The following is a 27,816-nucleotide window of genomic DNA, read 5'->3' as shown; positions in this document are numbered from 1 at the left end:
AGGCTAAGGCAGGTGTTTCGTCCTAGGAGAATAATAAATTAAAGGCCTTCCCCCTGGGGTGTTTGCATGGCACACCAATGCGTCCCAAGGCGGGCTGCAGGTTGTTTGGGAGCCAGACTGGGGAAGCAGTCTAGAGAGACCTTGTTCTCAGCTCGGCTAGGCCTCGCATCTCAAGCCTCGGAGAAGCGTCAAGAGTGGGGGAGGCGGGGATGCTTGTCCGCTCTCCTCTGTCCTCCTGACTTGGGGAGGCCCCAGAAACTTCCCGTGGAGGTCAGGGAGGAGAGCAGCTACTGCCCTGTCGGCCAGCAGTCCCAGCGACCGTTCAGAGGCCTGTGGGAGGGTGAGGGGCCTTTCTTGCAGGAACACCCGGCTCGGTGAGCATCCTTCCTGGGCCCAGGTTCTGGGGCAGGCGAGGCTGTGGGCTCAAAGCAGGGCTATAGGCTTGTTCCCCGGGGCTCCCAGGTACTGAGAGGAGGAGGTGACGGCTGGCGTGGCCGCAGTGTCCGGGGTCGAGTAGGTGCTGTAGAGACCGGTCACCTGCAGGTCTGGGAAGGACTGGTCACTGCCGCCGGAGACGGGGGTCAGGCCCGAGGCCCCCAGCTCACAGCCCAGTGGGGAGTCTCCGAAGGCGCCCAGTGTGTCCAGGCTGAAGCCCTCATCCTTGATCTCCTCCCAGAGGTTCCCTTTCAAAGACAAGAGCGTTCATGTCAAACGGACCCGAGTTCGAAGGCCGTCTTAGGGCTGGGGCAGAGACCACGTGTGGTGTTTAAAGTCACGCGTCACAGGACAGCATGGAGGAGCCAGCGTTCCCGGCCCTTCCCTCTCCACTGGGCGTCCTTGGGAACGTCACTACCATCTCAGAGCCTTGGGCTCCTCGGGAGGGAATGAGATGATCAGAGAACCCACCGCCTAGGATTGAGAGGCTGAAACTAGGCGATGAGTGGGAAACGCTCGGCCCTCGTTAGGTGGTACCATCATGGTCAAAGCCAGGGGACAAAACCATGATTTTCCCAGCACGTTTTAACTGCACGGTAATCCAGGCGGAGAAGCAGGGCAGTTCAAACATACCCATTTCACAGCTATAACTGACTAACTTGCTAACTAACTAACCTGATACCTCGTCCAGTTCCCTCACTAGACACGCAACTCCTTGAGGGCAGAGGATTTCTCGGCCGTTGGCTGGCACACAGTAGGCGCACCAGTGTTAGCGAACAGATGACTTATGAGCCTTCACTGAAGCCTGAACTCCCCTTGCTCATTCATTCATTCATTCCCCGTGGATTGAGGATGACCATGTGGGTCAGAGTGTGACCTGGCACGAGGTTGGCACATGCAGGTTGAAGCAGTTCCTGGTTGAAAGTTTGGGGTCAGAGAGGCCCGGGTTGAAATCCCAGCTCTGCCACTTACTAGCCGGGCGACCTCAGGCCAGTGACTTCACTCCTCTTGGCCTCAGTTTCCTCATCGGCAGAATGGGAATATGAAATGGCAGTGGCCTCCCAGGACTGTTGCAGGATGGTGCCTCTGAAGTGCTTGGCACAAGGCCTGGTATACCGCAAGTGCTAACTAAATGCTTGCTGGAATTTGCTAGGATCAGGTGGTTGGGAAGTGTTTTCTGAAGGGACGTGCTGTGGGGTAAATGCAGACCGCCCTCCTTTCCCTTGCCCTCCCTGACCTTTCGGGCTGCCCCTCCCCCGGGCTGCCCCTCCCCCCTCTGTGCCCCTCCCCCACTTCCTCCAGCCTCACCCTGCAGAGCGAAGTCCATGATGCTGGGGTCCAGGGCGTCCACCTCGGTGTTCATGTCGGTGCTGATGTTGATGAAGTCCACAGGTGCCCTTCCCACGGTGGGCTGGGGGAGGGGGCTGGGGCTCAGGTGCTGCAGGGCATGCAGGGGTGGGGTCTGGGCCGGGGCAGGAGAGTCTGGGGTGAGATGTGCCTGGGGCTGGACCTGGTGGTGCAGGGGAACCGACTGCAGGGACAGGGTCATCAGTGGCTGGGGTGGGAGCTGGGAGACGGCCAGGCAGCTGTGGGCCATGGCCACCGTGGTGGCATGGGTCAGCACGGGGGCCTCAGGCTCCCCTGGCTTGCCAGGGCGTCGGCAGCTTTCTGGCCTGTCCGAGATCAGCTTGTCCAGCTCCTCTGCAGGCAAGTGGGAGAGGTCACTCATCAGAAGCCACCCTACAGTTTCTGGGCCCCAGCCCAGGCCTGGATTCAAATCCCAGTGATTTTAGCAAGCCTCCTGGACTCTCTAGGCCTCAGCCGCTTCATCTATGAGATGGCATCACGCACTGTGCACGGGGTTGTGAAAGTGCAATGAAATCACAGATTGCATAGGGACTTTGAGGAGTGAGAGGAGTCTCAGATAACATGGGCTCCTCCCATGGGGACAGTGTTTTACAGGACAATTCCGTAACTCTAGGACTTCACTTAAACCTCATCACAGCCCTACGAGAGGGAGGTAAGGCAGAGATTACAAATCCCACGAGATTGGGACAAAATTTATTAACATACAAGGGGTCCTAGCCACTCCCTGCTGCTAAAGAGACATGAAGCGTTGCTGTGGATCGAAACTCGGATCCTCCTTAATGCTCTTGGATAGAACAAGACGCAAATTACTCTTGAATTCTTTTTGGTTGTTGGCTTGTATCTCATTGACTACAACACAGTTTTGAGACTGGATCACTAGGGTCCCAGGATCTATTTGGGTTGCACGCATTTTAGAAACGAGGACACTTGGAATTTAGAAGGTGAAATGGCCTGCCCTAGCCGTCACCCCAAATATGTGTCAGGATGGGCCCTGGATCTCGAACCAGACCCCGGAGCTCTCAGCTGAGGGCCTAGTGGATCCTGCTATGGTCTTTCTCCCCATCTTACTGAATTGTTCATCTCTGAGCTAGACTCCCATCCCCCTTGATACTCAAACCTCAAACACGATGACATTCACAGGGCCAGGCCAAATATTCCTAAGGCTGGGTGGCATTAGCCTCCCATGTCACTCTTTCCATTCATATGTCACTTGTATGTCCCCAGCTTCCATCTCTTAAGTAAAAAAAAAAAAGCGGGTACAATATTTTTTTTCGAATCTAAAAGTAATTCACGAACAGGGTAGAAGATTTGGAAAATAGAGAAACGTGAAGAATATAAAAATTTTCAGTGGTCTCTCCATTCACAGTAAAGATTTTCGTATATTTCTTCCAGTCCGTGTGTGCGTGTGTGTGTGTGTATATATGTATACACACACACACACACACACACACATAAACACACATGGGTGTGGATATATTTTAGAATTTTAGAATGTGACCATGCTGTGTATACTGATTCATAACCTGCCTCTTTTCACTTATTGTATTGGGAGCATTTCTTTATATTCCCAAAGTATTCTTATCTCTAATACTTGCATGGTATAACATTACATCTATTTAAATAATCCCCTATTGCAGGATGTCTAGATTGCTTTCAATTTTTTACTATCAGAAATCACTTCATGATGGATAACTTTGTTCCTAAACCTTTTGATCAAATCTTTGATGAGTAGAATAAGTGGACCAAATTGGAGGACCAAGTTTGCAAGCTTTCGCTACATTACTTTGCCCTGGAAAAGTTTCACAGCTTACGTTCCCAGCAATTGTACATGATGATGCTGATTTCTCCACATCCTAGCCCACACTGGGTATTATTGTTTTGTTACTTTGGGAATCTGTACTGATGTGGTAAGAAAGGTAAGGAAGCCGTGCTTTCCCATGGGTGTTTCGTTCGACATGTCTGTGGGAGAAACTGGGGTTGTTAGCGAGATTCTACAGCTGTTCACGTTTCTGACCAGACCCTTCAATGGACCAGCCACCACGTAGGGATGGAGAGGAGACGTGTATTCGGGGGAGGGGAGGGGGGACGGTCACCAGGCGCCCATGTCCCCGCCATGGTGACTGGGCTTGTTGTGGGATGGGCAGGATGCCGGTGTGTGTGTGTGTGTGTGTGTGTGTGTGTGTGTGTGTGTGTGTGTGTGTGTGTGTGTGTGTGTGTGTGTGTGTGTGTGTGTGTGTGTGTGTGTGTGTGTGTGTGTGTGTGTGTGTGGCGGGGCACCCGGGCCTCACCGGGGTTGGCCATGCTCCGGTGGATGGCAGCCAGGTCCTTCCTCTTCCACTTGTGCATCTCCTCCTCCATCTTGTCGATGCGGGCCAGGTTCAAGGCCCACAGGCAGCCCTTCCGCGAGGAGCCGCTCATCTTATTCTCCACCTTCTCAAAGCACTTGTTCAGGGACAGGTTGTGTCGCACTGAGTTCTTCCAGCCGTCGGGAGCCGTCTGTGGGGAGAAGTGGGCCCGTGGGAGACCCCTTCAGGGACGCCCCTCTGAATCCTCTCTCTCCTTGGGGATCTCAGACTCAGGGCTAGAGGGGCAGGGGGACGATGTCAGTGTCCAATGCTCAACCTCGAGTCAGGAAGACAAGAGAGAGCAGGGGGGCAAAGTGGCAAACGGGAGGGTCCATGCCCTGATGGTACATGGGTCAGCTGCACTTTAGCTCTGGGCAGTGGTTAAGACATGAAGACAAGGCCCAGGGCTGCCAGATCTCCCGCTTTTTCTCTCCCACTCAGGAAGCAAGCAAGATGATGCTAATATGTGGATAACTGGTCGAGTGCATTAAATGCTGATCATTTTTATAAATGCTCATACTTTATTGTTAGGTAACCAGATATTGCAATGCACCTCATACCCTATTCATTTTATTCTCTCTCTCTCTCTCTTACTAATGGTCAACCAGGTGCCAGGAGCTGCCAGTGCCTTTACATGCAGATCCTTACTAACCTTGCCGGCTGGGTATCATTCTCCCTGTCTTACAGAGGGGGAAACTGAGGCACGGAGGGTGAAACTGAGGCTCAGAGAGGCAAAGGTTCTCACCAAGTCTGTGTTTAGCATCATTATGTTTTACTGAATCTGTGCTGAATAACTAGGTTGGCCCTCTACCCTTTGCCCCTTGGGATGCCTGGTGAACTCCTCTTCATCCGTCAGAACCCAACTCAAATGCCCCCTTCTCTTTCTGGATTTCTTGGCCCATGTCTGTGTGAGTGCACATTGCAGGTGTCTATGGACATAACTAGGGGACTAAAAGGGTGGTCCCGTTTGGCCCGGGGCCAATCCTGGGTTCTAGCAGTGCCAGGGAGAGGCCAGAGCTACTCCAACATCCCTACCCTGGCTGGGCCCCTCACCTTGAAGTAGGGGAAGTGCTCCTTCATGAAGCTGTAGATCTCGCTCACAGGCAGGCTGCCTGTCTTGCTGTTCTTCAGGGCCATGGCGATCAGACAGCTGGAGGCAAAATGTGGGGCAGGCCAGGCATGAAGTCGTCTCAGGCTGACAGCCTAAGCCTCCTCTGCCAGGAAGCTGGCCCTGCTTAATCCTACTGGTACCAGTCCCTACACATAGTGTTAGCTCTTGATACCTTTTCCTGGCCCTATGTCTTTCCCACCCGCTGACCTTGACCCTGAGCTCAGCCATTGGTACCGATTTGAGAAGCCTTGTCTTTTCTTCCTCCTTTCTATCCATTTCCCATAACTAATGGGCCTTTAGACTTTCACTAGGCTGCTTACCCCCCTCCCCAAAATCTTGTGAGGTACATAATACTATTATTGATGACTTTTTACATCAGAGGGAACTGAAGCTCAGAGAGGCCAAGCCACTTCCCCAAGACCACACAGCTTGTGAGTGACAGAGTGGAGTGCTGGGCTCTGTGTCTGGGGTGGGTTCTCAACCCTGGGGGTTGACTGACCACATGACGGTCCTTCCTACGAACGGGTCCTACCTGGGGGTCCCCCACTCCCCGAAACCTCCCCCTTGGAAGCCTGGGCCACCACACCCAGCTGTCTGAGGTGCCCTCAAGGCAGCCCTCACCCCTCTCCTCCCTGAGGTCCCCACAGCCCCAGCCCCCCTGGACCTCACCTGTATGAATAGATGGGCTTGGGGTAGTGTTTGGGGTGCAGTTCCTGAGATGAATGCACAGCCATGCGGGGCTGGGGGTAGGGAGGCCGTGCCCCAAACGGGGAACCATACAGGCCCACAGGAGCGCACTTCCCACGGGTGGGGACGGGGAAGAGTGGCAGAGAGAGAGACGGTGAGAGAGAGCATCAGACACTCACGATGACCCCGCCCCACCCCACCTCAGAGAGCCAGATGCAGGGTTCACAACCCCAGCAGACCATCTTGTCTCCGCCCACCGCAGGGTTTTCGGGGGAGCCGAATGGACAACCCCATGACATGGTGAAGCATGTTATTCTCATGTTCCATGTAGGTAAACTGAGGCTCAGAACAGTCCCTCGCCAGTCCAAGTGAGGAGTGTCTGCCTCTGAGTCCAGGGCCCCTCCAAGCCCCCGGTACCTGCTGGACGCCCGGGGGTAGCGGGAACTGTGGTTGGGAGGTGGGAGAGTACAGCTGTGGCGGGTCCTGCAGGCTGGATGCGGGCTGGCCCCCCACAGGGAACTGGTTCATTTGCTGGGGCCGGGAGAGAAGGAGACAGAGGGTCAAGGCGGACTCCAGCCCTGTCGGACACCCCCCTCCCTCCTTGACCCCTGTGGTGGCACTTACGCTGGCTCCTTGGTTGGTCAGGTGACCCAGACCCAGCATGCCTTGGGGGGCCATGCCAGCTGGGCCATGGAGCAGGGCACCTGCGGCGGCTCCCACGTGCAGGTCAGCTGCCCTGGCCAAGGCACCTGGATGAAGGAAGCACAGAGATGCCCAGGCTGGGGGAATGGTGGCTGCGGGCAGGGACAGCCCAGTCCCTGGGCACCTGCAGAGAGTGGAGCCATCCCCCACCCTTGGGGCCCGGCATATAGTAGGTACTTGACAAATTACTCCTGGGTATAGTGGGGGAGAGTGGGTTCCTACCAGCTGCCGGCCCCTATCTGCTCTTCTGCCAAGCGTTAGCTCAGGGATAGCAGATGTGCCCCCTTCTCCTGTGCTGGGCCTGTGACAGACATCGCATCTATCAGATTCTCACTGTACCAGCCTGACTTTAGGTAGCCACCTCCAATCCAGCAAAGCTGATGTACAAGGTGGTCCTGCCTTGGGGCCTTCAGCTCTCCTCTGAGTTCTGGCTGCCACCTGGGCTCATCCTTTGTGCTTTGGTCTGTCTGCCTTGTCCTTCTGTCTGACCAGATCCTTAGCTCCCTGAGAGCCAGGACCTTATTTTATGTGACTCAGTGCTCCAAACACCTGGCATAGTGACAGGCACGCAGGAGGTGTGCAGTGATGGAAGGGGCTTTCTTATTTCACAGTTTACATCTACGGAACATCTACTGTGTGCAAGGTACTTTCTGCATCGAGTCCTCACAACACCCTATGAGGGCAGTTTTATTATCTTTTCATTGCAGATGAGGAAGGAGGTTCAGAGGGGAAGGCACCCACCCAAGGTCACACAGCTGTCCCTTGAGTTCTAGATCAGGGATTGACAAACTATTGGCCACTAGGCCAAATTGGCCCACAGCATTTTTTTTTAAATTAATTTACTTATTTCTGGCTGTGTTGGGTCTTCGTTGCTGCGCATGGGCTTTCTCTAGCTGTGGCGAGCGGGGACTACTCTTCGTTGTGGTGCACGGGCTTCTCATTGTGGTGGCTTCTCTTGTTGCGGAGCATGGGCTCTAGGCACACGGACTTCAGTAGTTGTGGCACGCAGGCTCAGTAGTTGTGGCTCATGGGCTCTAGAGCACAGGCTCAATAGTTGTGGCGCATGGGCTTAGTTGCTCCGCGGCATGGGGGATCTTCCTGGACCAGGGCTCGAACCAGTGTCCCTTGCATTGGCAGGCGGCTTCTTAACCACTGCGCCACCAGGGAAGCCCCACAGCATGTTTTTTTATATAAAGTTTTATTGGCACACTACACCCATTCACTTACATATTGTGTATGGCTGGTTTTGCACATCAGTGACAAAGTTGGAAAGTTTCAACAGAGACCATCTGGGTTACAGGGTCTAAAATATTTACTGGCCCTTTATAGAAAGTTTGCTGACCCCTGCTACTTGGCCAAGAACAATTTGTCCAATGAAAGACATACTCCTGGGGACTTCCCTGGCAGTCCAGTGGTTAGGACTGTGCCTCCACTGCAGGGGGAGTGGGTTCGATCCCTGGTCGGGGAACTAAGATTCCCACATGCCACACGCAGCACAGAGAAAGGAAGGAAGAAAGGAAAGGAAGAAAGAAAGAAAGACTGACTCCTAGGCATTAATTTTTCAACTACGGGTACTTTTAATGTACTGTGGTGATTTTTTTTTTTCTGGCTTAAAATTACCACGGCATATTTATTTTTAAATACCAAAAGCCTCTCTCTGGTCCATTTTTTGAGTTTCTTTTGATCACTGACAGGCATTCAATTCAGATGTAACCACTTGGTCTGCTGGAGAGAAAATTACACTTATCTAAAAATCTGATTCCATTAATTTTAGCACAGAAATACAGAAGTCTGTGAGAACAATATATTCCTGCTTGTAGCATCTGTGTTTTATTTTAAGAATATAGCTTTATAAAATATAGGAACTTGAGAACCACTCATAAGAGGACAGAAGCAAACCCAGTGTTTGTGTACAGTTAATCCTCCGTCTTGGGGAAGGAAGGCTGCCTAGTGCATGCACTGCAGTGATTGTTTTTGTTGACTGTTTTTCTTTGACACTTTCTGTGTCTCTAAACATTTAATCCACTTGCTTTGACTGCAACTAGCTGCCATTTACTGAGCACCTACTGTGTGCCAGGTCCTGAGCTCAGCACTTTCTTGGAAGAAGTCGAAGTACTTAAAAAAAAATCTTTTTTATAATCATTTTTTTAAATTGCAGCGTAGGGACGTCCCTGGTGGCACAGTGGATAAGACTCTGCGCTCCCAATGCAGGGGGCCCATGTTCGATCCCTGGTCAGGGAACTAGATCCCACATGCATGCTGCAACTAAGAGCTCACGGGCCACAACTAAGGAGCCCGCCTGCCACCACTAAGACCCAGTGCAACCAAAAAAAAAAATTGCAGCGTAGTTAATTTACAACGTTGTGTTACTTTCAGGTGTACAGCAAAGCGATTCATATCTATATGTCCTTTTTCATATTCTTTTCCCTTATAGGTTATACAAAATATTGAGTATAGATCCCTGTGCTATACAGTAGGTCCTTGTTGTTTATTTTATATATAATCAATGATAGTGTGTATATGTTAATCCCAAACTCCTAATTTATCTCTCCTCCCCCTCAAAGTACTTCTTTACTTTTTAGAGGTAAATGAAATAAACTTTTGTAAAGCGTCAGACAGCAAATACTTTAGGTTCTGCCAGCCATGTCATCTGCCTTCTTTGTTTTTTAATAACCCTTGAAAAATGTAAAAGCAATCTTAACACAAAGGCCACAGGCCACAGGCTGCACTTGGTTCCGGAGACCATCGTTTGCTGACTGCTCTAGGTGTTCAAGATGGACAGGGGTAAGGGAAGGTCTGTCTTTATTTGTTGCTGAAAACTTAGCTCACACAGCGCCTGGCACACAGTGATGACTATGAACAAACCACATCCCCCTGGGGAAGGTAGAGTTAGTCCCATTTTACAGAGGAAGAAACAGAGGCCCAGAGAGAGAGAGGGTGACCTGGCCACGGCCACACAGTGGTGGATGGCAGTGCTGGGCATCGCCCCTCCCCCGCCACCCCCCCGCCCCCGCGCCTACCTGGGTGCGCGTGTGGCGCACTGGGGCCACCCAGGTCCACACGGCCACTCGTCACCTGCTGCAGCCTCGGCACGTCCACGGCCGTGAGCCACGACAGTGATTGCAGGTCCCCAGGAAGGTCATCATTGCTGGTGGCGGCCAGGAGCCTGCGGGGAGGGGCAGGAGCTCGGGCAGGGGCGGGGAGCTCGCCTACCTCTGGAATCACCCCCTTTAGCCTCTCACCTCCCCCAAGCCACCCTAATCCTCCAATCTACCCACTCCCAGAGATCCCCCTTTGGCAGCCAGATCGCACACCCTCAAATCTTCCCTTCCTTTATTCACTTAACACGTCTTACTCAGTCCCTACCCCCAAGTAATAAGCACTAATGTCTGTTGAGCACTTACTATGTGCCAGGTACTGAATCACGTCCTTCACAGGTATTAACCCACGGAACACCCCAGTCACCTGATGAGGCAGGTGCTACTATTATTCTCATTTCACAGATGGGGAAACTGAGGCTCAGGGCACTGAGTCACTTGCCCAAGGCCACACAGAACAGGAAGGGGTGGGCCTGGGAGCCCAGCCTGAACTCTTCACCGTAACCCCAGGCAGCCCCTGGGGGTTCCAGTTAGGACCCACACCCACCAACCCTCAACTGATTCACAAGCAAAAGCATAGCTTTCTATGGAAAGAAAAAGTCTGCCCATTGAGGACAGCAGGCAGGTACCCCAATTTGGGGTAACCATGGCTCCCCGGTGCCCTTGAAGTCATGCTCGCCCCACAGCTCCAGGGCCCTGGGCCTCACAGCAGCATCCTGCCCGTGTTATAATGTGGCTGCAAACCGGCCAGGAGCCCACGCCACACCCAGCACACCTGCGGCCCCGCAGGCCAGGCGCCTTCTGGTCTGTTGCCCAGAGGCCCATCGTCCAAATTCTAAACTCCAGGTTTCAAAACTAGGTGTCCTGGGGCCTCAGAGAGAGAGAGAGAGGGACGCAGCCTGTGGTTTTCTCATGCACGTGACCGTGGACCCAGCTGGGGCATCAGCCTCCACCCGCTCCTGCCATCTGCGTGGCTGCCTCAGGCCTGTGTTCTCTCTCCTTCCCTCACTCTGTCTCTCTTCCCCCCTCCTTCCCATCTCTCCTGCTCTCTCTTTCCTTGTGTTTTAGGGCCACAATTAGCGTTGCCATGGCACCCGCTGCTCGGTTGTAGCCGGGCCTGGGCCCTCAGCCCACCAAGCTGGCATCAGGTGACCACCCGGCTGCCCCGGTGATTGGCTGCCTCGTAGGAAAACAGGGCCTGGAAACGATTTGAAAACTCGGCTGGTCCGTGTCCGTAGCAGCAGTTGGCCCGGCTGCTGTCCCCTGGCGGCCCATTGTGTGACAAACGACTGTTGCCCCCATGGCACGTGGCTCCCATTGTACTGGGGTCTCCCTGCAATTGTTTTTACAGCCCCCCCGGCTGCCGCCCATTTGACCCACTCATAACTCATCTGGACAAGTGACAGCCACAGGCCAGGCCTGGGCGATGCCATCTGTCCCGTCAGGCCCGTGGAGACCATGGGGTGAGGCTGAGGGGCAGGGCTTGACGTGCCGCCCGCTGTAGCTGTCGGGGGAGCCTGGCCAGCCCCCACCCAGGCTCCTCCTCACCCCACGGCCAGCCGACCTCCCAGCATCTGGTGGTACAAGCTCCACTCCCACTCAGTAACCTGCTGTGGCTCCCCAGTGCCCTTGCTGCTCTACCTGGCGCTGGGGCCTCAGAGAGGAGTGGAAATGAGGCCCTGGTGGCAGGTTTCTCAAGAGGGGGCCCATCAGAGCCCCCCGAATGGTGGGGGACTTGTAAACACACCAGGTTCCTGGGCATCACCACGGAGCAGGATCTCTGGCGGCAGGGTGAATCTGTTAGATTATGTGTTGGTTAAGAGCTTGGACTCTAGGCTCTAATCCTGATCTTCACTTACCTGTGTGCCCTTGGGCCACTGACTTAACCTCTCTGAGCCTCAGTTTTTGTTTTTGTTTTTTTTAAATAATGTATATTTATTAGTACAGAAGTAATATGCCACAATAACTAATGATTGTGAAAGCTGTGAACTACACAAAAACAATTATTAAGAATTTATAAATAACTATAAGTTTAATGCACAAGGAAATAGGTGGAGTATTAATACAAAGACTGAGACAGTGTTAATTGGGTAACCTTAGAAAGACCTTATATCCTTTTTTTTTCTTTTCTCTCATATCACTTTTTTTTTCACACACACGCACTGTATTTTATTTTTACAAGAGATAAACTGACACCAAGCATTGTAAATGGATGACCACAGAGCCTCAGTTTTTGATCTGTAAAGTGGGGCTAAAATAATAGTTCCTATCACATAGGGTATGCTGAGGATTAAACATATAGTTGCATGAAAAGACTTGGAACCATGTCTGACTTTGCTGTCATTAATATCAATATTAATGTTAATGATAATATTAGCCAAGTCCTCAGGGGACTGGAAATATATCAAAGCTTTGGGCTCTGGGGTCACACAGACCTGCCCCTGCTGCAGCTACCACTAGCGGCTTCCACTTACTGAGCACTTCTTGTATGCCAGATGCTGGGCTGCATGATGTGCCCATTTTACAGATGGAGAAACTGAGGCCCCGAGCTCACAAATGCTCTGAGCTTATTTCCCCCAGAGTGAGAATCACATAATGTAACTGCTTAGCACACAGCTGCACGTGTGGTAGGGGCTGAGTTAATGGTGCTCTTCTGATCGTTCTTTTCTTTTCTTCCTGCTGTTTGTAAGCCCTGTTGGGCCTCCCCTTCCCTCATAGCAGCAGCCCCAGCACCCCATGGCCCCACCTCCATGCTAGGAAAGCCCTTTTGGCTCTTCCTCCCCCACCCAAACTGTGCCTATCCCTGGAGGCTCACTTCAAACTCTGTCTTCTGGCCTCTTAATGCCAGTCTCCTCAGACATCACCTGACCCCACCCCTCATTTTACCCATGGGGAAACTGAGGCCGAGAGAAAGGAGGCAGTTTGCTTCCAATGTCATACTCCAGGAAACGACCAGGGCAGGGGCTCCCCATATGGCCCTTCCTAGCCCAGGAGTACCTTCTCCTCCGGGAAGTCTTTGCCACCCAGACCCCAAGCTCAGGGACCCCCTCTGCATCCTGACTGCTCCCTGGGCCAGTGAGTCCTGCCTTGCCATCCCTCTGCCCACATCCTGCCCCTTGGCTCGCTGAGGGCTGGCCCTGAGCCCCCCCATCACCCTGTAGCCCAGGACACAGTGGCACTACTTAAATGCCTGCTTGGCCAGTTGAAACAGGCTGACCCCAGGCCACCAACCCAGAGAACTGCTTGACAGTGACTGTCACATCCAGCTGTCCTTGACTGTCACTTTTAGCTGTCCTCTGCCCCCTTGAGTCCTTGAGACAGCCTCAGGACAGGGATAGGGAACAGACAGCCCCACTTTACAGATGGGGAAACTGAGGCCAGACTGGTGAAAGCAAAATTGTGACCAGGACTCGAATTCGGGTCTATCTGCTGACATCTTGGGCTGTACCTGCAGCACCACAGGCAGAGAACCTGATATTCTCTCAGGCAGATGCCCCACCCTGAGTCCTGGGCTCTCAGCTGGGGCTGTGTGAATGACCATCACCCAGGGGCTGGTTCAAATGCAGAGCCCAAGGTCCATCCCAGACCCTGGAATCCCACCCTGGGGCTGTGGGGCCTGGGAAGCTGTGTTTTAGTGCCTCCCTAAGCTCGGGGGGGAGGGCAGCCCTGAGGGGGTGTGGCAGGGGCTTCGGCACAGCTCAGGCTCTGGTTGGATGGATCTGGGTTCAAGTCCTTATGACCCACCCCCCCATCTGTGAGACCTCAAACAAGTTACTTCCGGCCCCTGAGCCTCCATTTTCTCATCTGGAAAATGGGAGAGGAACAGACCACATCTCCCTGGGTTGTTGCAGGGATCAGATGAGCCAGTGTGTGTTCAACTTTTGGCACAGGCCTGGCCCCCGTTCTCCCTTCTTGGGGGTTTGCTGCTCATTCTGGGGGTGGGCAGCCAGGTCCTGTTCCCCCGCTGCCTCAGGCATCCCAGGGTGGTCTGGTCCCCCCTCCAGTTCAGGCCAGAATGCCTGCTTCCATGTGTCTGGCCCAGCTGGCCCTGCTGGTCTCCTGAGATGGCTGTGGATGCCCCAGAGCTCTGTGATGGAGTCTGCGGGCCCCCAAGCCTGGCTTATGTCCTGCTGCCCCCTAGGCTCACCTGGCATCCAGGCACCTCTTCACTGTGTGTCACAGGAACCAGGAGGTGATGCTCTAGGGCCTAAGTGGGAGTGTCCCGTACCCACTGCCGGGCCTGGGGCCTTGACCATCTCTGTCTCCTCTCCCACCCTCCTCTGCCCTTGCAAAGAGGCACAAAGCTCCCTGTCCACGGTGGCATGTAAAGGTCCCCCAAACCTCTCCCTTACCAATGCCTAGAATCCCCTCATCAAGGTGTCCCCGTGTGCCCCATTCCTGCCCTCTCCTAGCGCTTCATTTTAAGTGGCATAAACCATGGGATCCTTGGCAGTTGTGACAAGAGAAAGACTCCTTGGTTCAGGAGCCACCATGGCTTCTGAGCCATAGCCCTTGGAAAGGCACTTAATCCCTAGCCTCAGTTTTCCCACCTATAAAATGGGCACAAATGATAATATGAGCTGTAATATCTTATACCCTGCCTGAGACCGGCTTGCTGGTGTGGAGGCCAAGTGGCTTGTGAACCATCCTGTCATCTGCGAGGGTTTGGGATTATTCCCTGGAGTGTGTGTGTGTGTGTGTGTGTGTGTGTGTGTGAGAGAGAGAGAGAGACAGAGACAGAGACAGAGACAGAGACACCCTGTGTCAGTCTCCTGAGTGGGTTTCTCATCTGCTGGAAAATGATGGGATATTCGCAATGCAAAGGAAGAGGCAAACCTAGCCCCATCGCCCTGGGATCTCCCAAGACCTGTCCTACTCACTCTCTGCATCTCTGGGTGAGGAGGAGAGCCAGCCCCAGGTCACCATGTCGCTGATGCCTCCCCACCCAGGGTCACCTCCAGAGGAAGCTACAAGGAGAACGAAACCATGAAACTTCAGAGACACAGCTCCTTGCATCTGCTCCCTCTGCTCTCCCCACCGCGCCCCCGCTCCTATCTCACCCCCATCCCTCTGTTCTGACTCTCTCCCACTCTTTCCTTGCTGGTATCTCTGTGTTTGTCTCTGTGTATGTCTCTCTGTCTCTCTCTCTCTGTCATTGTGTCAATGGTGCCCTGTGATGAAGTCCTGGCCCCACTTGTCCTGCCTGGTGACATCAGACCTGCTTCCAAACCTTCCTGAGCCTCGGTTTCCTCCTCTGCAGAGTGGGGTAACAATGACAGAGGCAAAGCGCTCACAAGAGGCTTCCATCCTCTTCTCCTGTCCCATCTCTCTCTGATGCGGCATCCAGGGCCCCCAGATCTCTTGCAGACCCGTCTCCGTCCCACACACTCATTCACCCATCATTCCTGTGTCCCCAGTGTCAGCACTATTTAAAGACACTGAGCCAGGCTTTCAGGGGATGGAAGCAGTTAACCCATGCTCCCGCGCCCAGGTAATTCCCACACGCCCAGTGCTGGGGAGCCATGGCCCCCGCCACACCCTTCTGCCAGCTCAGGTGACCCCATGCTCTGACACGGGTGTAGTGTGTGACGGGCCCTGGGCCCCAGGGTACCAAATGTTCCCACCTCCTCCAGCACCCTCCATTGTGCCTGCGTATCTTCTCTTCTTTCACAAAGGATGCCTTCCCTTCTCCTTCTCTGGACCTGTCATCATCCCCTCACTTGAGCCCCCATTTCTCTGAGCTCCAGGGGGCCACAAGCCTCCACCTTCTGAAACTGGCTGATGTCCCCAGGGAGGACAGGGGCTGCACTCCCAGATCTTGGGGGGCCCCAGGTCTGGCAAAGAGGAGGCCGGGACAGGGGCCAAGTTCGCTGCTGGGTGCTGATGCTAAAGCAGGACCCTTGCACCCTGGCAGGGGCCACACACTCAGAGCCCATCACAGGGCCGGGCATACAGTGGGTGCTTAATAATTGCTCAAAGATTGGACAAGTGAGCAAACAGATCCGGCTGTCTAGATGTCCCACCCCCACTGCCCCCGGGGCCCAGGCGGGGGTGAAAGACTCAGTGTAATTTTATTTAATTTTATAGTTAAATAAAATTGAATCTTATTACAGCTTGTGGACACAGGTTGGGCTGAGTGAGCCCCTGGGGTGCACCTTGTCCCTAATGGAAGTGACTGATCTCACGTCATCCTCACGAGAGCCTGATCAGGGAGGTATGTTACCATTACTACCTTCCCATTTGCCAGGTAGGGACCCTGAGGCCCAGGAGAAACAGGCCTGTCTAGGGTCCCCCAGCCAGAGCCTGGGTTGATTACAGCCCCACCGTCCTCTCTCCCTGCCCTACAAGGAACAGTTGAAGAAATGTGCTCTGTGAGTTCTAGAAAATCCAGGCACTGTGCTGCCTGACGGGAGCCGCAGGTGGTTATTTAAATTTAAACTCACTAAAATTAAATAAAATGATAGATGCAGTTTCTTCGTCATGCCAGTCACATTTCGAGTGCTTGGTGCCCACACGTGGCCAGTGGCTTCCATAGTGGACCGGGCAAATGTGGAACATTCCCATCATCGCAAAGCATCCTACTAGGCGGCAGCCTTCTGGAACATTCTTCAATCTGGATGGAACAATCTGTGGTGTTTCTACCTTGCCTTAAGACAACTGGACATTTGATTTGGATTTGGACATTTAAGGAGCTGAGTTCATGGAAGTTTGAGTTTTATTAGATGTGGGTGTAAAAGGGTCCTCCACCCCACCCACCCACCAGTGAGGAAGTTATGGGGAAGGGCTCTGTAAAAACTGGAGCTGCATAGAAGGCAACTCATGAAGTAGTGAGCTCTCCATCCTGGGAGCATGCAAGTAGGAGCCAAGGGATGGCCTGTCAGGCCCCTGCTGGATGAAAGATGAGCCTTAAGCAACCTCCAAGGTTCCTTTTGATACAAAGACCCTGTAACTCAGGGGAGCAGCCTGCAGCTAAACCCCTGGTTGCATTTCCAAAGTTCTAACGTCTTGGGCGAAAGCCCCTTTCGCTCTCCAGGCCTCCGTTTCCCCCTCTATAAAGCATTACTGGCAGAGTAGAAGTTCCCGCAGGGTCCCACTGGTCCTAGGGCTCTAGGAAGGCAGAGTAGCACCCCAAGGTTAGGAGCGGGTGTGAACCCCAAGACAGGTGGGCCCGGGCCTGACCTCTTCCTGGCTGTATGACCATCACCTGCCCTGGGCCTCAGTTTCCCTGCATATAAAATGGGAAGAATAATAATAATAGCACCTACCCTAAGGGGGCTGTTGAGAACACATTAAGAGTTCATTTAAGCATCATATCAGATGAAGCATCTGATTTCAGTTTAACCTGAAAAAGCAGGTTCAACTATTACCTCAAGGGTTCCAAAGGGGACCCCTGGTCATGCATCCTTCTCAAACCAAGTGGAGGATTTGTCACCAGCAGGGGCTCCTCATTAGTGAATAGAAAGCTTTGGGGGCAAAAAGAAAAGAAAAAGACCTAGGTAGCACTCCAGAGTCCCCTTCTGAATAAAAGGGTTCACTCGCAGCTCCCCGCCCATACAGGAGGCACTTCATTTCAAAGCTCGGACACACACACACACACACACAGACACACACACACAGACACACACACAGACACACACACACACACACCCCCTAGAGGGCATCATCATCCCCTTTCACAGATAGGAAAGGTGAGGCCAAGCCAGGTGAACTCGCCTCAGCAGCCTCTTGGCAGTGGCCCCAGGTACTGGCCTCAGCACCTCCAGCCTGACCCTCCCCAGGCCTCAGTTTCCCCATCTGGAACACAAGGGGGTTGAACCCCTTCCATCTCCATGGGGCGCCCACTGGGACACACCACCTGCAGGGCCACGTGGGGTGGAAGACTGTAGAGGTGGGCAGCCCACCTCTGCCGGGAAGTGAAATGCTGAAGGGTACAGCCCCATTCTGAGGGGCTGCGGCATGGAGGGTCTGAGAGGTGGCAGACCCTGGTTAGGAGCCAGGTGGTACCCCGGGAAAGTCGACATCAGAGTAATAACCCTTTCTTGTCAGTGCAATAATGGGGCTGCCATTTCTCAAGTGCTTCCTCCATGCTTATCACTTTACCTGTGTTTCCTGTAATGAGTTTTGCTCTAAAGGTTCTGGGCTTATCAGAAGGCCCAGGCCTGCCCTCCGTAATGTTACATTCTGAGCCCATCTCAGCTAGAAAGCGTGGGCCCTGGCTCCCGTGTTTCTCATTTTTGCAGCATTTCAGTGTAGTTGGTTACGAGTGTAGGCTCTGGGGTCCACCAGGCCTGGCTTTGAATCCCACTCAGTCACTTAGTAGTTGTGAGATTTGTCTGCAGTCATCTGCTTCTCTGAGCCTCAGTTTGCTCATCTGTAAAATGGGAGGGCTAACGCCTGCACACATCTCATTGGTGGCTGTAAGGACTGAATGAGATAGTTCAGGTAGGGCGCCCAGCCCATCAATGTGTATTGCGTGCTAGTGGTTCAGATTAGTGTCAACATCCTCCGAAGAGTATGGATTCAGCGTAAAGTGGGCTCCATGGGGAGGTCAACGTGCAGAGTACCCGACACTCAGGAAGCACCAGCTTCATTCCACAAATTTTTCCTGAACTCCTACCTGCCAGGCCCTGTTCTGGCAGACAGACACAGTTCCCTCTCTCCAAGGAGAGAACTTTCTAATTGACCTAGGGATTCAAAGAAGGGGGAGTCTGCCCCGTGGCATGCCCACCTTCCTGCCAGCCCTCTTAGGTCTGCATCTCCCTCGTCTCCTGACGGCCTGTGGGATGGCTATTTGTCATGCCCATTTCGTAGATGGGATGGCTGAGGCCCAGAGAGAGGAAGGGATACCCCTCAGCCACACAGCATGTCAGCAAAGGAGCTGGGACTTAAACCACCCACCCTGGAGCCTCTTCACTCGATGTTCTGCCAGTGTGGCTGAAACAAATCAAGACGTAAGCAGGAAGGGCAAACCATTATCACGTTATTTTTAGAAGGATCAGGCTGCAGGGTGCCTCCATGGTGATGGGGCCACTGGTCAGGGGACTCTGTGGTAGCCTTGGGCAAAGTGAGATACAACTGGAGTCCATGGCTGCCATTCTGCACTGGCCAGGGGACCAAGCTGATAACATTAATTAACAATATCCTTAATTGATCAGCCGTGTTAGCTAATCCCATGGAGGGATGGAAGATGAGCCGGGAGAGTAGGGCACTGGATGGGGTGAGCCCAGGGGGGGCCTGGATTCCAGTCCTGGCTCCACTCCTAATGGGGGTCCTTGTGCAAGTGACTCAATGCCTTCGAACCTCAGTTTTCTCAGGTGTAGAATAGAGGTGATAAAAGGGCCTGGCCTGCTTCCTGGTTCAGGGTAGGTAAATCACTGCAGGACGTGGTACAGTATGTGGCTCGAGTGCTAGGCAAGTGTTTGTGGAATGGATGGATTTCATACCCAGAATTCAGAGCAACCTTTCAAAAGGGACATTAGGACTAGAACTTGTCACTGTCCTTAAAATCCATCGGGGTAGTAAGAGTCGAGCTCCTTGCCATGATCTGGTCCTTGGCCATTTCCTTCCTTCTCCCCTTTCCTCTAGCAAACCTGTCCATCTTTCAGTTCCCCAAACATTCTGTTCTCTTTGCACATGCTGTTCCCTCTGTCCGGAATGCTGTTCCATGCACTCATTCACAGCTGGCTCTTTCTCATGTTTCTGGCCATAGCCTAAAATTTCCCTCCTCTGAGAGGTCCTCCCTGGTCACCCCCACCCCTGGTGGTCTTTCCTTTGTTGTGTCTGCAGAACATTTAGCATTTTGCCATGAGGTATATTCATTTATACATGTTTCTAGTCTTTCCACTCTAGGAGGGCAAGGATGGAGAGGCTCTCTATTTTGTTCAGCACCCACCAAAGGGCCAGGCACCCTGTGGGCATTTATTCCATACGTGCTGGAGTAGGAAAGGGAAGAGGGATCCCCCCCAGTCCAGCCCAGTTCAGCTCCAACACATCTTGTGTTCCCCAATCTCTATCCATTTCCTGCCCAGCTTAGACACCACCTCCCCCAGGAAGCCCTCCGAGACCAGTCCAACATCTCCCAGTGTTTCCATCCACGGGAATGACTAGTGCCATTAGTATCTACCCATGGCATAGATTCCTGAGATCACTCATTAATTTTAACTCTCTTGTCTACTCCTGCCTTCTCAGGGCAGAGCCCACATTTAACCCTTTATTTCCTATCTTGGAAATTCTCAGAGTTGAGACAGCAATTGTGCAGTGGAAGGAACACCTGTTTGGGGTTCGAGTCCTATCTCAACCCCTTTGTAGCTGTGTGACCTTGGGCAAGTCACTTCACATCTCTGTGCCTCAGTTTTCCCATCTGTAAAATGGAATAAGAATTCCCACCACAAAGGGAAATTGTGAGGATAAGATCAGATAACCTGTAAGAAAGGGCACCAGGCAGGTACTCAAACCACATTTCTTTCTTTTTTCCTCTGACCTTTCATGGCTCCTAGGAGGGGTTTGCCAAGAAAATACTGTCTCTGCGGGAGTGGGGTGTCAGATCAGCATCCCTGCAGTACAGAGAGGCACGTCCGCTATGATTATAACCAGAAGGTTTTACCTGCCTTCTGGAGATATGGTCAGTAAGAAATTGTTACATCGTTAGCAACTGTTCTTGTTTACAATCCAACCTTTACACAAAAGGGATCAAACATTTCATGGAGCTGTTTATTTAGCGAACGTATCATTTGTAATATCTTTCCTAACCGTTTACAGGAAAAAGAAAATCTAATGCCATTTTAGCAAGCTTAGAAATTCCCAACTGGGCCAAGAGTGAGCGCAATGTGACATGATTGGATTAGGAATTTGGAAAAGAGACTCTTTCCTTTTTAGAACTTGGCTCAGGACTTGGTGTGCGTGGGCATGCTGTGTGCGTGTTTCTAGGGGTGGAAACACAAGACCCCAAAGGAGGACTGCACCCCACGAAGGCTACCCCTCTTTCCTTGTCCGAGGGTGGGCTAAGGAGCTATTCTGGCCACCCTGAACACCCTGAAGGGTGCAGGGTTGTAAAGATGCTCAGATGGTCACTGCTCCTGCCATATGGAGCCCCTCACCCACGGAGATTACAACCTATGGGTGGAGCCACTCTGGAATGGGGGTAAACCGTCCCCCACAGTCAATGCAGTGGGAGGCTTAAGAGGAAAGGCAGGTGGTGTCCGCCTGCCCTGGTCCACGGGACAGGACTTTGTCATCACTTGAGAGTGAAACTTCCCTGAGTTTCCGTGGATGTGCTATTTCTCATGTGATATTTATCCATCCATCTCTCCATCCGATGCATATTTATGAAGTATCTACTGTGTGCCTGGCACTGTGGTTCACTGATGAGAAAACCACTGTCCAGAGAGGGAAAGGGTTTTGCCCAAAGTCGCCTCCTTTATTAGAGGAGGGACTGAGGGTTTGGGGAATAAACACCCGGCACAAGGCTCTGTAATGATAACCACTGAGCCGCACGGCCCTGGGAGAAGCTGAAGTTCCGAGGAGCTAGCAGCCTGCCTCCTTTTGCAGCTCTGGGCCTCAGTTTTCCAATCTGTAAAAGGAGGTTGTTAGATCTGACCTCTAAAATAAGGAGTTAGCACACAGTAAGTGCTTAATAACTCTCATTATTTCCTAGTGCCCCTAAGAGTGGATTCCCTCCTAGTTTAGAGCCAAGCGGAAAGCAGCGAACCCACGTTGAGCACGAGCTGTTGTTAGCGGGATGCTGCTGCCCATTTGCTGTCTAGGCCGGGCCACTGACTCTCGACAGCTCCCTGGGGACAGGGCAGCTGCCTCCAGCTGCTACGCCCCCCACCCTCCCTGCACACAGCCATTGAGGCTTAACGGCCAAACTCAGCCCCTGGGGATGGAGGGGCAGGCAGCTGCATGGAGGGCTGCAAGGGGGCTGGAACCAGGCTGCACTAGCAGCCTGAGTGGTCCTCAGAGTCATTCTCTGGAGATGTGGGAGGGGGAATGAGAAGCCCATAAACTTCTCCTGGGCTATTATTCAGGGAGAAAAATGGGAGTGGTTGGAAGGGGTGGGGGAGTCTCTGTATAATCATAAAATCTCCCCTCCATGAGAAAGCACTCTACCCCAGGCCTGGCTGAACACCATTTCTAGATGGAAGCACAGGATCCTCCCAGTGACCCACAAATTGGGCTCTTTCATTGCTCCATTTCCCAGATGAAGAAACTGAGGCACAGAGAGGGGCAGTGACTTGTCCAGGGTCACACAGCTGTGAGGTGGTGGAGAAACTTGCTCTGTTCCAACCCCATGCGCTCTTCACCAGTGGGGCATGGGGGGGGCGGTGGTCATGGTACCCTCTGGGTGGGACAGCCTAGGGTTCGAGTCCCCACTGTCCCCGTAACTACCTGCATCATCTTGTAATGTCACTTAATCTGGCTGAGCCTTGATTTCCTCATCTGCCAAATGGGCACAAGAGTGCTACTCTCATAGGGTGGTTGTGGCACAGGGCAGGCAGGTACTAAAGGGTTAAGAAACCACCAGCTATTATTATTGTTGTTGTTGTTATTTTGTTATTCTGCCTTCTGTTTATGCTGTTTAACATAAGAAAACAGCCCTGAATCCATGTGGAAAGGAACAGCTGGACCCCCAGGATTTTTCCAAGATCATATAGTTGGCAAGTGATAGAGTTAAATTGTTATTTAATCTTTCTAACAAGTCTATGCAGTAGGTACTATTTCTGTCCCCATTTCATGGATGAGGAAACTGAGGCTCAGAGGTCCACACAACCAGAGAAGCTGGGATTCTAACTGACTCCAGAGCCAAGCTCCTAACCCTTAGGCTGTCCCCAGCCCACTTGCCGTAATTTAAACCCTTTCAGCGCAGAAAGGAAGCCCATAGGTCTTTGGTTGTGCGACCTTGGGAAAACCATTTCACTTTTCTGAGCCTCAGTTTCCTCACCTGTACAATGGGGGCTCATCTGAGCAGCCTCCCAAGCTGGGCATACAGTAGGTGCCCACACACTGCTGTGTGCCTGGCCCACATCTGGGGTCCCAGCCCCGCCCACAGCAGTCTCTCCGCAAATATTTGTTTGAATGTGTGGCCTCATTCGGGCCTCAGAAGGCAGCCTTCAGGCTCACAGCCTTCGGGAAGCAGCCACCCGCTAATTGGGGGCTTCGGTCTTCGCCAAAGGCACCGCTGGTGAGTTGCAATGGCTCCGGGAGGTCAGACAGCCGCTGGGGAAACAGGGCTGAGCTGACGTGACAGCCTGCTCTTCCCAGGCCAGCCCCTGTCCTGTCCCCACTCCACAATCTGGGCTGTGCCCCCTCTACCCATGGACACGGTACTTGCCTTGTGGGTGGGGCACTGGGAACCAGGGCAGCCCTTCAGTGGCTCAAGGGAGAGAGGTTGCGATACTTCCTTTTTCTCCTCCTCCCTCCCTTTGCTGGTGACCTTGGACAAGCCCTTTCTCCTTTCTTGGGGGGCATTTCCTGGAGCCCTGTTAAGACCACTGGAGGAGAAGCAATAACTGCTGTTGTCCTCTTAACATCTACCCAGTTGCCCAGCCTCTCACCCACGAGGGAACAAAAAACTGCAGGCTTTCAGTGGTCCCATTGCCCCACGCCACAAGTCACACACCCTCAGAGAGACCACCTTCGAAACCAAAATCTTCTAGCTCTCCTGCAAAATCACAGAATTTAATGTAACCATAGTTCTTGGTCAATTTCAGAAACCGTAACCAGCACATAAACACTTTAAACAATTCAAAAAGATATCATTTGTTATTGTTGAAGCCCTCACCTGTATTCCTGTGGAGAGGGGTGGTGATTTTGCCCTGAGTTTCGAATAATTCCTGACATCATGGATGAGATGTCACTTTCTATCATCTCCTTGGGGAAAAGACAAGCAGAAAACAAAGCTCCCATCAGCAACGATGTGGACAGGGCAGAAAACTCATAGTTTTCCCACAGTTCAGAAGGATGGAGCTCAAACAACTAACAGAACACTTAAAAAAAAAAAATTGTAAAGCAATTGTATTCCAATAAAGATAAATGAAAAAGAAGTACTAGAGGATTCCTGGGTGTCACAGGTCACTTTCCCAGGGCAATTCTACAGGGCTTTAGAAGCAAATGAAGAGAATGGAATGAAATTCCATGTTCTTTCAAATTAATGGGGGAAGGGCAGAGGAAGCCTCTAGAATCCAAATGTCAAGTCTTGGATAATGTGGACTTGCAAAATAGGAATCAGAAAAACCTGATTCCCTTCCAAGCCTAGTGTTTTCAACCACGGCTCGGCTTGACCACTTTGGAAAAAATAAACAAAAAAGGACAGTTTGATGTGTCATGTATGTTTCTCTGGGGGAGCCAAATTCCCACTTGCAAAGGGAATAATCTCCGCAGGGCTCCCGCCCTGGAAATGCCTTCAAAAATGCCACATGCCCTTGCTGGAAACCCAACCCGACTCCCCACTCCACCTCCTCAGCCCCCGCTGCACACAAACATAACCTTGAAAAGAAATCTTCCCTAAGTTTCTCAAACTCTGAGGCTGAAACGAACACAGAAACCCACTAGACTCTCAGATCCGCCCCCAAAGTCATCAAGGACCCCTGGAAAGGAGAAAAAGGGGGCAAAGAGAGGCAGCCCCCCGCTACCCCTGCCCCGGGTCTCCCCCCAGGAAACGCAATGCAGGGCACTGCCCGGGAGGAGGGAGCAAAGCCAACCCTGCAAGGCGGTACCTGGAGCCGATCCTCGCTGGGCCGCCGCCGCAGGCGCTCCTGGGGCGGGATGGGGTTTCTGAGGGGGACTCCCTCGCGCTCGCCCCTCGCGTTCTGCAATTTGGCCGCCGTCGCAGCTCGAACCGTTTTTAAATTTCCCTCTCTGGAGCTGTCCAGCTCAGAGCATGCGCAGTAGCTGTGCGGGGGGCTTTTCCCCAAGGGTCAGTTACAGGGCAGGGTCAAGGGGATTGCAACGGGCGTTTCCCACCAGCAGCGAGCCTTGCACGCCCCGTGGCTCCGGGTGGGGTATGGTGCAGGGGTAGGGACACCCCTCTTCAAACTTTGCCAGCAGTGGCCCCAGCTGCACTCCTGCGAGCATGCGTTGAGGAGCAGTGGGAGGGTGATTTAGGCCAAAAGAATTAAGTTGCAAAAGGATGCTGGGTGCATTAAAATTTGCAATCCGTCACTGCCCAGGGGAAAAGGAGGTGGGTGGTGTGGAGATCTGTTGCAGCCCCCTCTCTTCCCCAAAGGGGGGACGGGCCAGGAGGCCGAGTCGGGGCACCAGGTAGACGCGGATTCGGGCCACCTGTCTCTTTAAGAAAGTTGCGCCCGCGCGGATAGGCGCGGCGCGTGGCCGGAGGGAGCCCTCGGAGCCGGGAGCGCTCGCGCCGGGTGCCTCCACCTGCTGGGACCGCTGGGGGTTGGGAGGGGGGAGTGGGCCGGGCGCGGCGGCCGGGCGCGGGGCGTTTCGGGTCTGCGCGCCGCGCCCCCCTGTCCCGCGTGGAGGGTGAGTCGGCCCGGAGCGAGCGCGGCTGGGCCAGCGGCTGTGGTAGAGGCTGCGATGCTCGGGGTCCCGCGCGGCCAGCGGAGCGCAGCCGAGCCGTTGGGAGCCGCGGCCCGCCGGTGCGCCCGCGCTCCCGCCTTCCCCGCCGCCCGGCCCGCGCCGCCGGCTGCCCCGCCCCGCGCCCGCCGCGGGAAAGGTGGCGCGGACCGCGGGCGGCGGCGGGGTCGAGCGCGGACAAAGGTCTCCCCAGACGCCTTAGAAGTGGGGCTTGAGTTAGTTTGATCCCCCGAAAAAGCTTGCATTTTCGACTCCCTCCCTCTTGAGCCTCTATTGGAATAGTTTGAAATAACAACAGCAATAATAGTCACAGTCATCCTTTATTTGCTTATTTCTGCCGCCTCGTTTATCCTTCACACCATCCCCTTAGGGGAGAGGATGGTCCCCTTTTGGCACAGAGGGAAACTGAAGCTCTGGGCGGTAATGAGTGGACAAGGGCGCACGGGCAGAGTGGGGATTCGTACTAGGCCACGGCGACTCCACAGCCTCTGCCTCTGCGTGTGGATATTCGACTCAAATCTGCGCCTCGAGTTAGCCCGGGCCTCCAGTGCTTCTTGGGTTTCTCCAGGCTGTCCTCACGTTGTTTATTTATCCCGTAGCGGGCAGGGGAACCGCGTCTCCGCACCTGTGGTTGGAAGCCTTTCCGACCTACTGTTTACTTTCAAGAAGGAGCTGGGACTGCCTAGGCTGAGTGTACAGTACCTGGATTTCATTTTTCACTCAGGTGGGCTGTGACCTTGGCGTTGCTCCATGTCCCGAATGGTTTTCTTGTAGCACCTGGGCGCCCTTGCTCCTTTCTTCTCTGCCAGAAGTAAATAGATCAGGTTGCAGTCTCTAGGGGGGAAAATGTAATTTACAGATGTTAGTTAAGGTCATGGTCATGAAACGTCTCAGCTTTCATCTCTCTGCGACCTGCATATATTGAAAATGTGTATTTTGACCGGTTCTAGTTTACATTGTAGTAATGTAGTTTACTACGTCACTAATGTAGCAGTGTAGTTTACATTGCTTTGAATGTCCCCGAATGACCTCCAATTAATTCAGAGGTTAAGTTGTAAGCATTCAAAGCATTTGGGTTTATTTCTGTTAATCCTTAATGGAGTTGTCAGTAAATAGTGTAGGGGGGGTGGGGGTTGACGTGACAACCTCCTTTTGAAGTAACAGTCCTTTTCATCCAGGTATAATTTTATATCTTTAGAGTGGTTTGGAAAGAAAGTCTCCCTTCTGAAGCCTGGTGGAGTCAGTAAAGCTTTTAAAATAAAAGGCAGACTCATGCACTATGGAGAAAAAAGAGCAAAGACCTTTCACTAAAATAAAACATTTTTTTAAAATAGAGGTTCAGTTTGTCCTGGGCAGTCCTCAAAACCCCCTTTTTTTCCTTAGGAACTTGGCCTCTCTGCAGGGATTTTTGGTTAGCAAGTGTATCATTTCCCTAAAGAGTTGAGCTTTTGAGTTCTTTGCTTCAGGGTTGGTTGGTGACAATATTGCCACTCAAACGCCTACTGTTAGAGTTATTCAGAAAACCCAGGTAACTTAGCAGAAATCCTTCTTTTGTTAGGTTAATGTATTTTCCCTTTTATAAATGTATGGTATTTCTCAAGCCTGCTGAATTATAAGAGTCACCTGGGGTGAAATTAGAACCATAAAAGGGAAGAGCTGAGGAATTCTTGTTTTGTAACAAGTCTCCGGCGATTCTCTGATTGAATAAATATGGGCGCCTGTACCAGGTGATCTTACTGAATTACATAAAGATGGCCAATACTACCCTTTTTTCTTTTTTAAATGAAAGAATGTGAAATTCACCTGTTTCCATGGCTATATAGCACCTTATCATTTGCTTCTGCCTACGGAGAGCCTCAGATCGATTCTGATTTTGCAAATGGATCTGCTTCCCTGCTAGCAAGATTTCCAAAAGCCTCAACAGTTCCTCAGTCCTCTGGTTATAAAGGAAATGCAGAAAGGAGCAAAAACAATAGGTATATGGCTTTTCTGCTTGCTCTCTGGTTTGATGTAGCAGAGAATGTTCTAACTTGGGCTGGGTATTTCTGAAGTTTTGGGAGTTAAGCAGTAGATTATTTGCCTGGTCTGTTCAGAGCTAGGGTGCCCAAGGCTATGTAAGAAATGTTTGTTTGGGATGTTGTTGATGAGCTTAAAACCAACTCAGTCATAACTGGGAAGACCAGTTCATAGGCAGTGTGTAGGAACTGTGCTGCTATTGAAGGATTAAAAACTACTCACTCACTTAGCAAGTTTAAAGCAGGCTTTGTTTGACCAGAAAGCAGCTTGGTATTATTACAGGCTATGACTCTTTCTTCTTTTTCCTAAGTTCTTGACTTTTGCTTTGCTTTTTCTAATTTTCCGGTAGTGAGGGGGCAAAGGGCGCATGGTCGGGAATATATGATTTGTAGCAATAAATAATCACTTCTCTTTCTCCCACCCTGATTCACTGGCTGGTGTAGTGAACCACAGGGCGTATCTTTGAAGCAGAAACGTCAAGGTGCTTTTTCACGAATGATTATACTAGAACAACCCGTCT

At 52.4% G+C, this 27,816-nt stretch overlaps 2 protein-coding genes across 5 annotated transcripts in view; one reads left to right on the top strand and one right to left on the bottom strand.

The window, feature by feature from the left end:
• MYO1H (myosin IH) overlaps positions 1-27,816 on the top strand; it is a 141,376-nt gene that overhangs the window by 3,596 nt on the left and 109,964 nt on the right. The gene's annotated exons all lie outside the window — the stretch shown is intronic.
• FOXN4 (forkhead box N4) lies at positions 424-23,612 on the bottom strand (the record flags this gene model as incomplete). Its single annotated transcript, XM_082668038.1, has 9 exons — positions 424-683; positions 1,744-2,136; positions 4,092-4,299; positions 5,202-5,298; positions 5,929-6,056; positions 6,364-6,474; positions 6,571-6,695; positions 9,669-9,814; positions 23,527-23,612. 9 exons carry the CDS (start codon positions 23,610-23,612, stop codon positions 424-426), a joined length of 1,554 nt encoding a protein of 517 aa, XP_082524164.1.

Source organism: Grampus griseus (genome assembly GCF_964374135.1).
Source record: "Grampus griseus genome assembly, chromosome: 12".
NCBI classification, from domain to species: domain Eukaryota; kingdom Metazoa; phylum Chordata; class Mammalia; order Artiodactyla; family Delphinidae; genus Grampus; species Grampus griseus.
The sequence above is the reverse complement of the archived record's forward strand: the minus strand, read 5'-3'. Positions and strand labels throughout refer to the sequence as shown.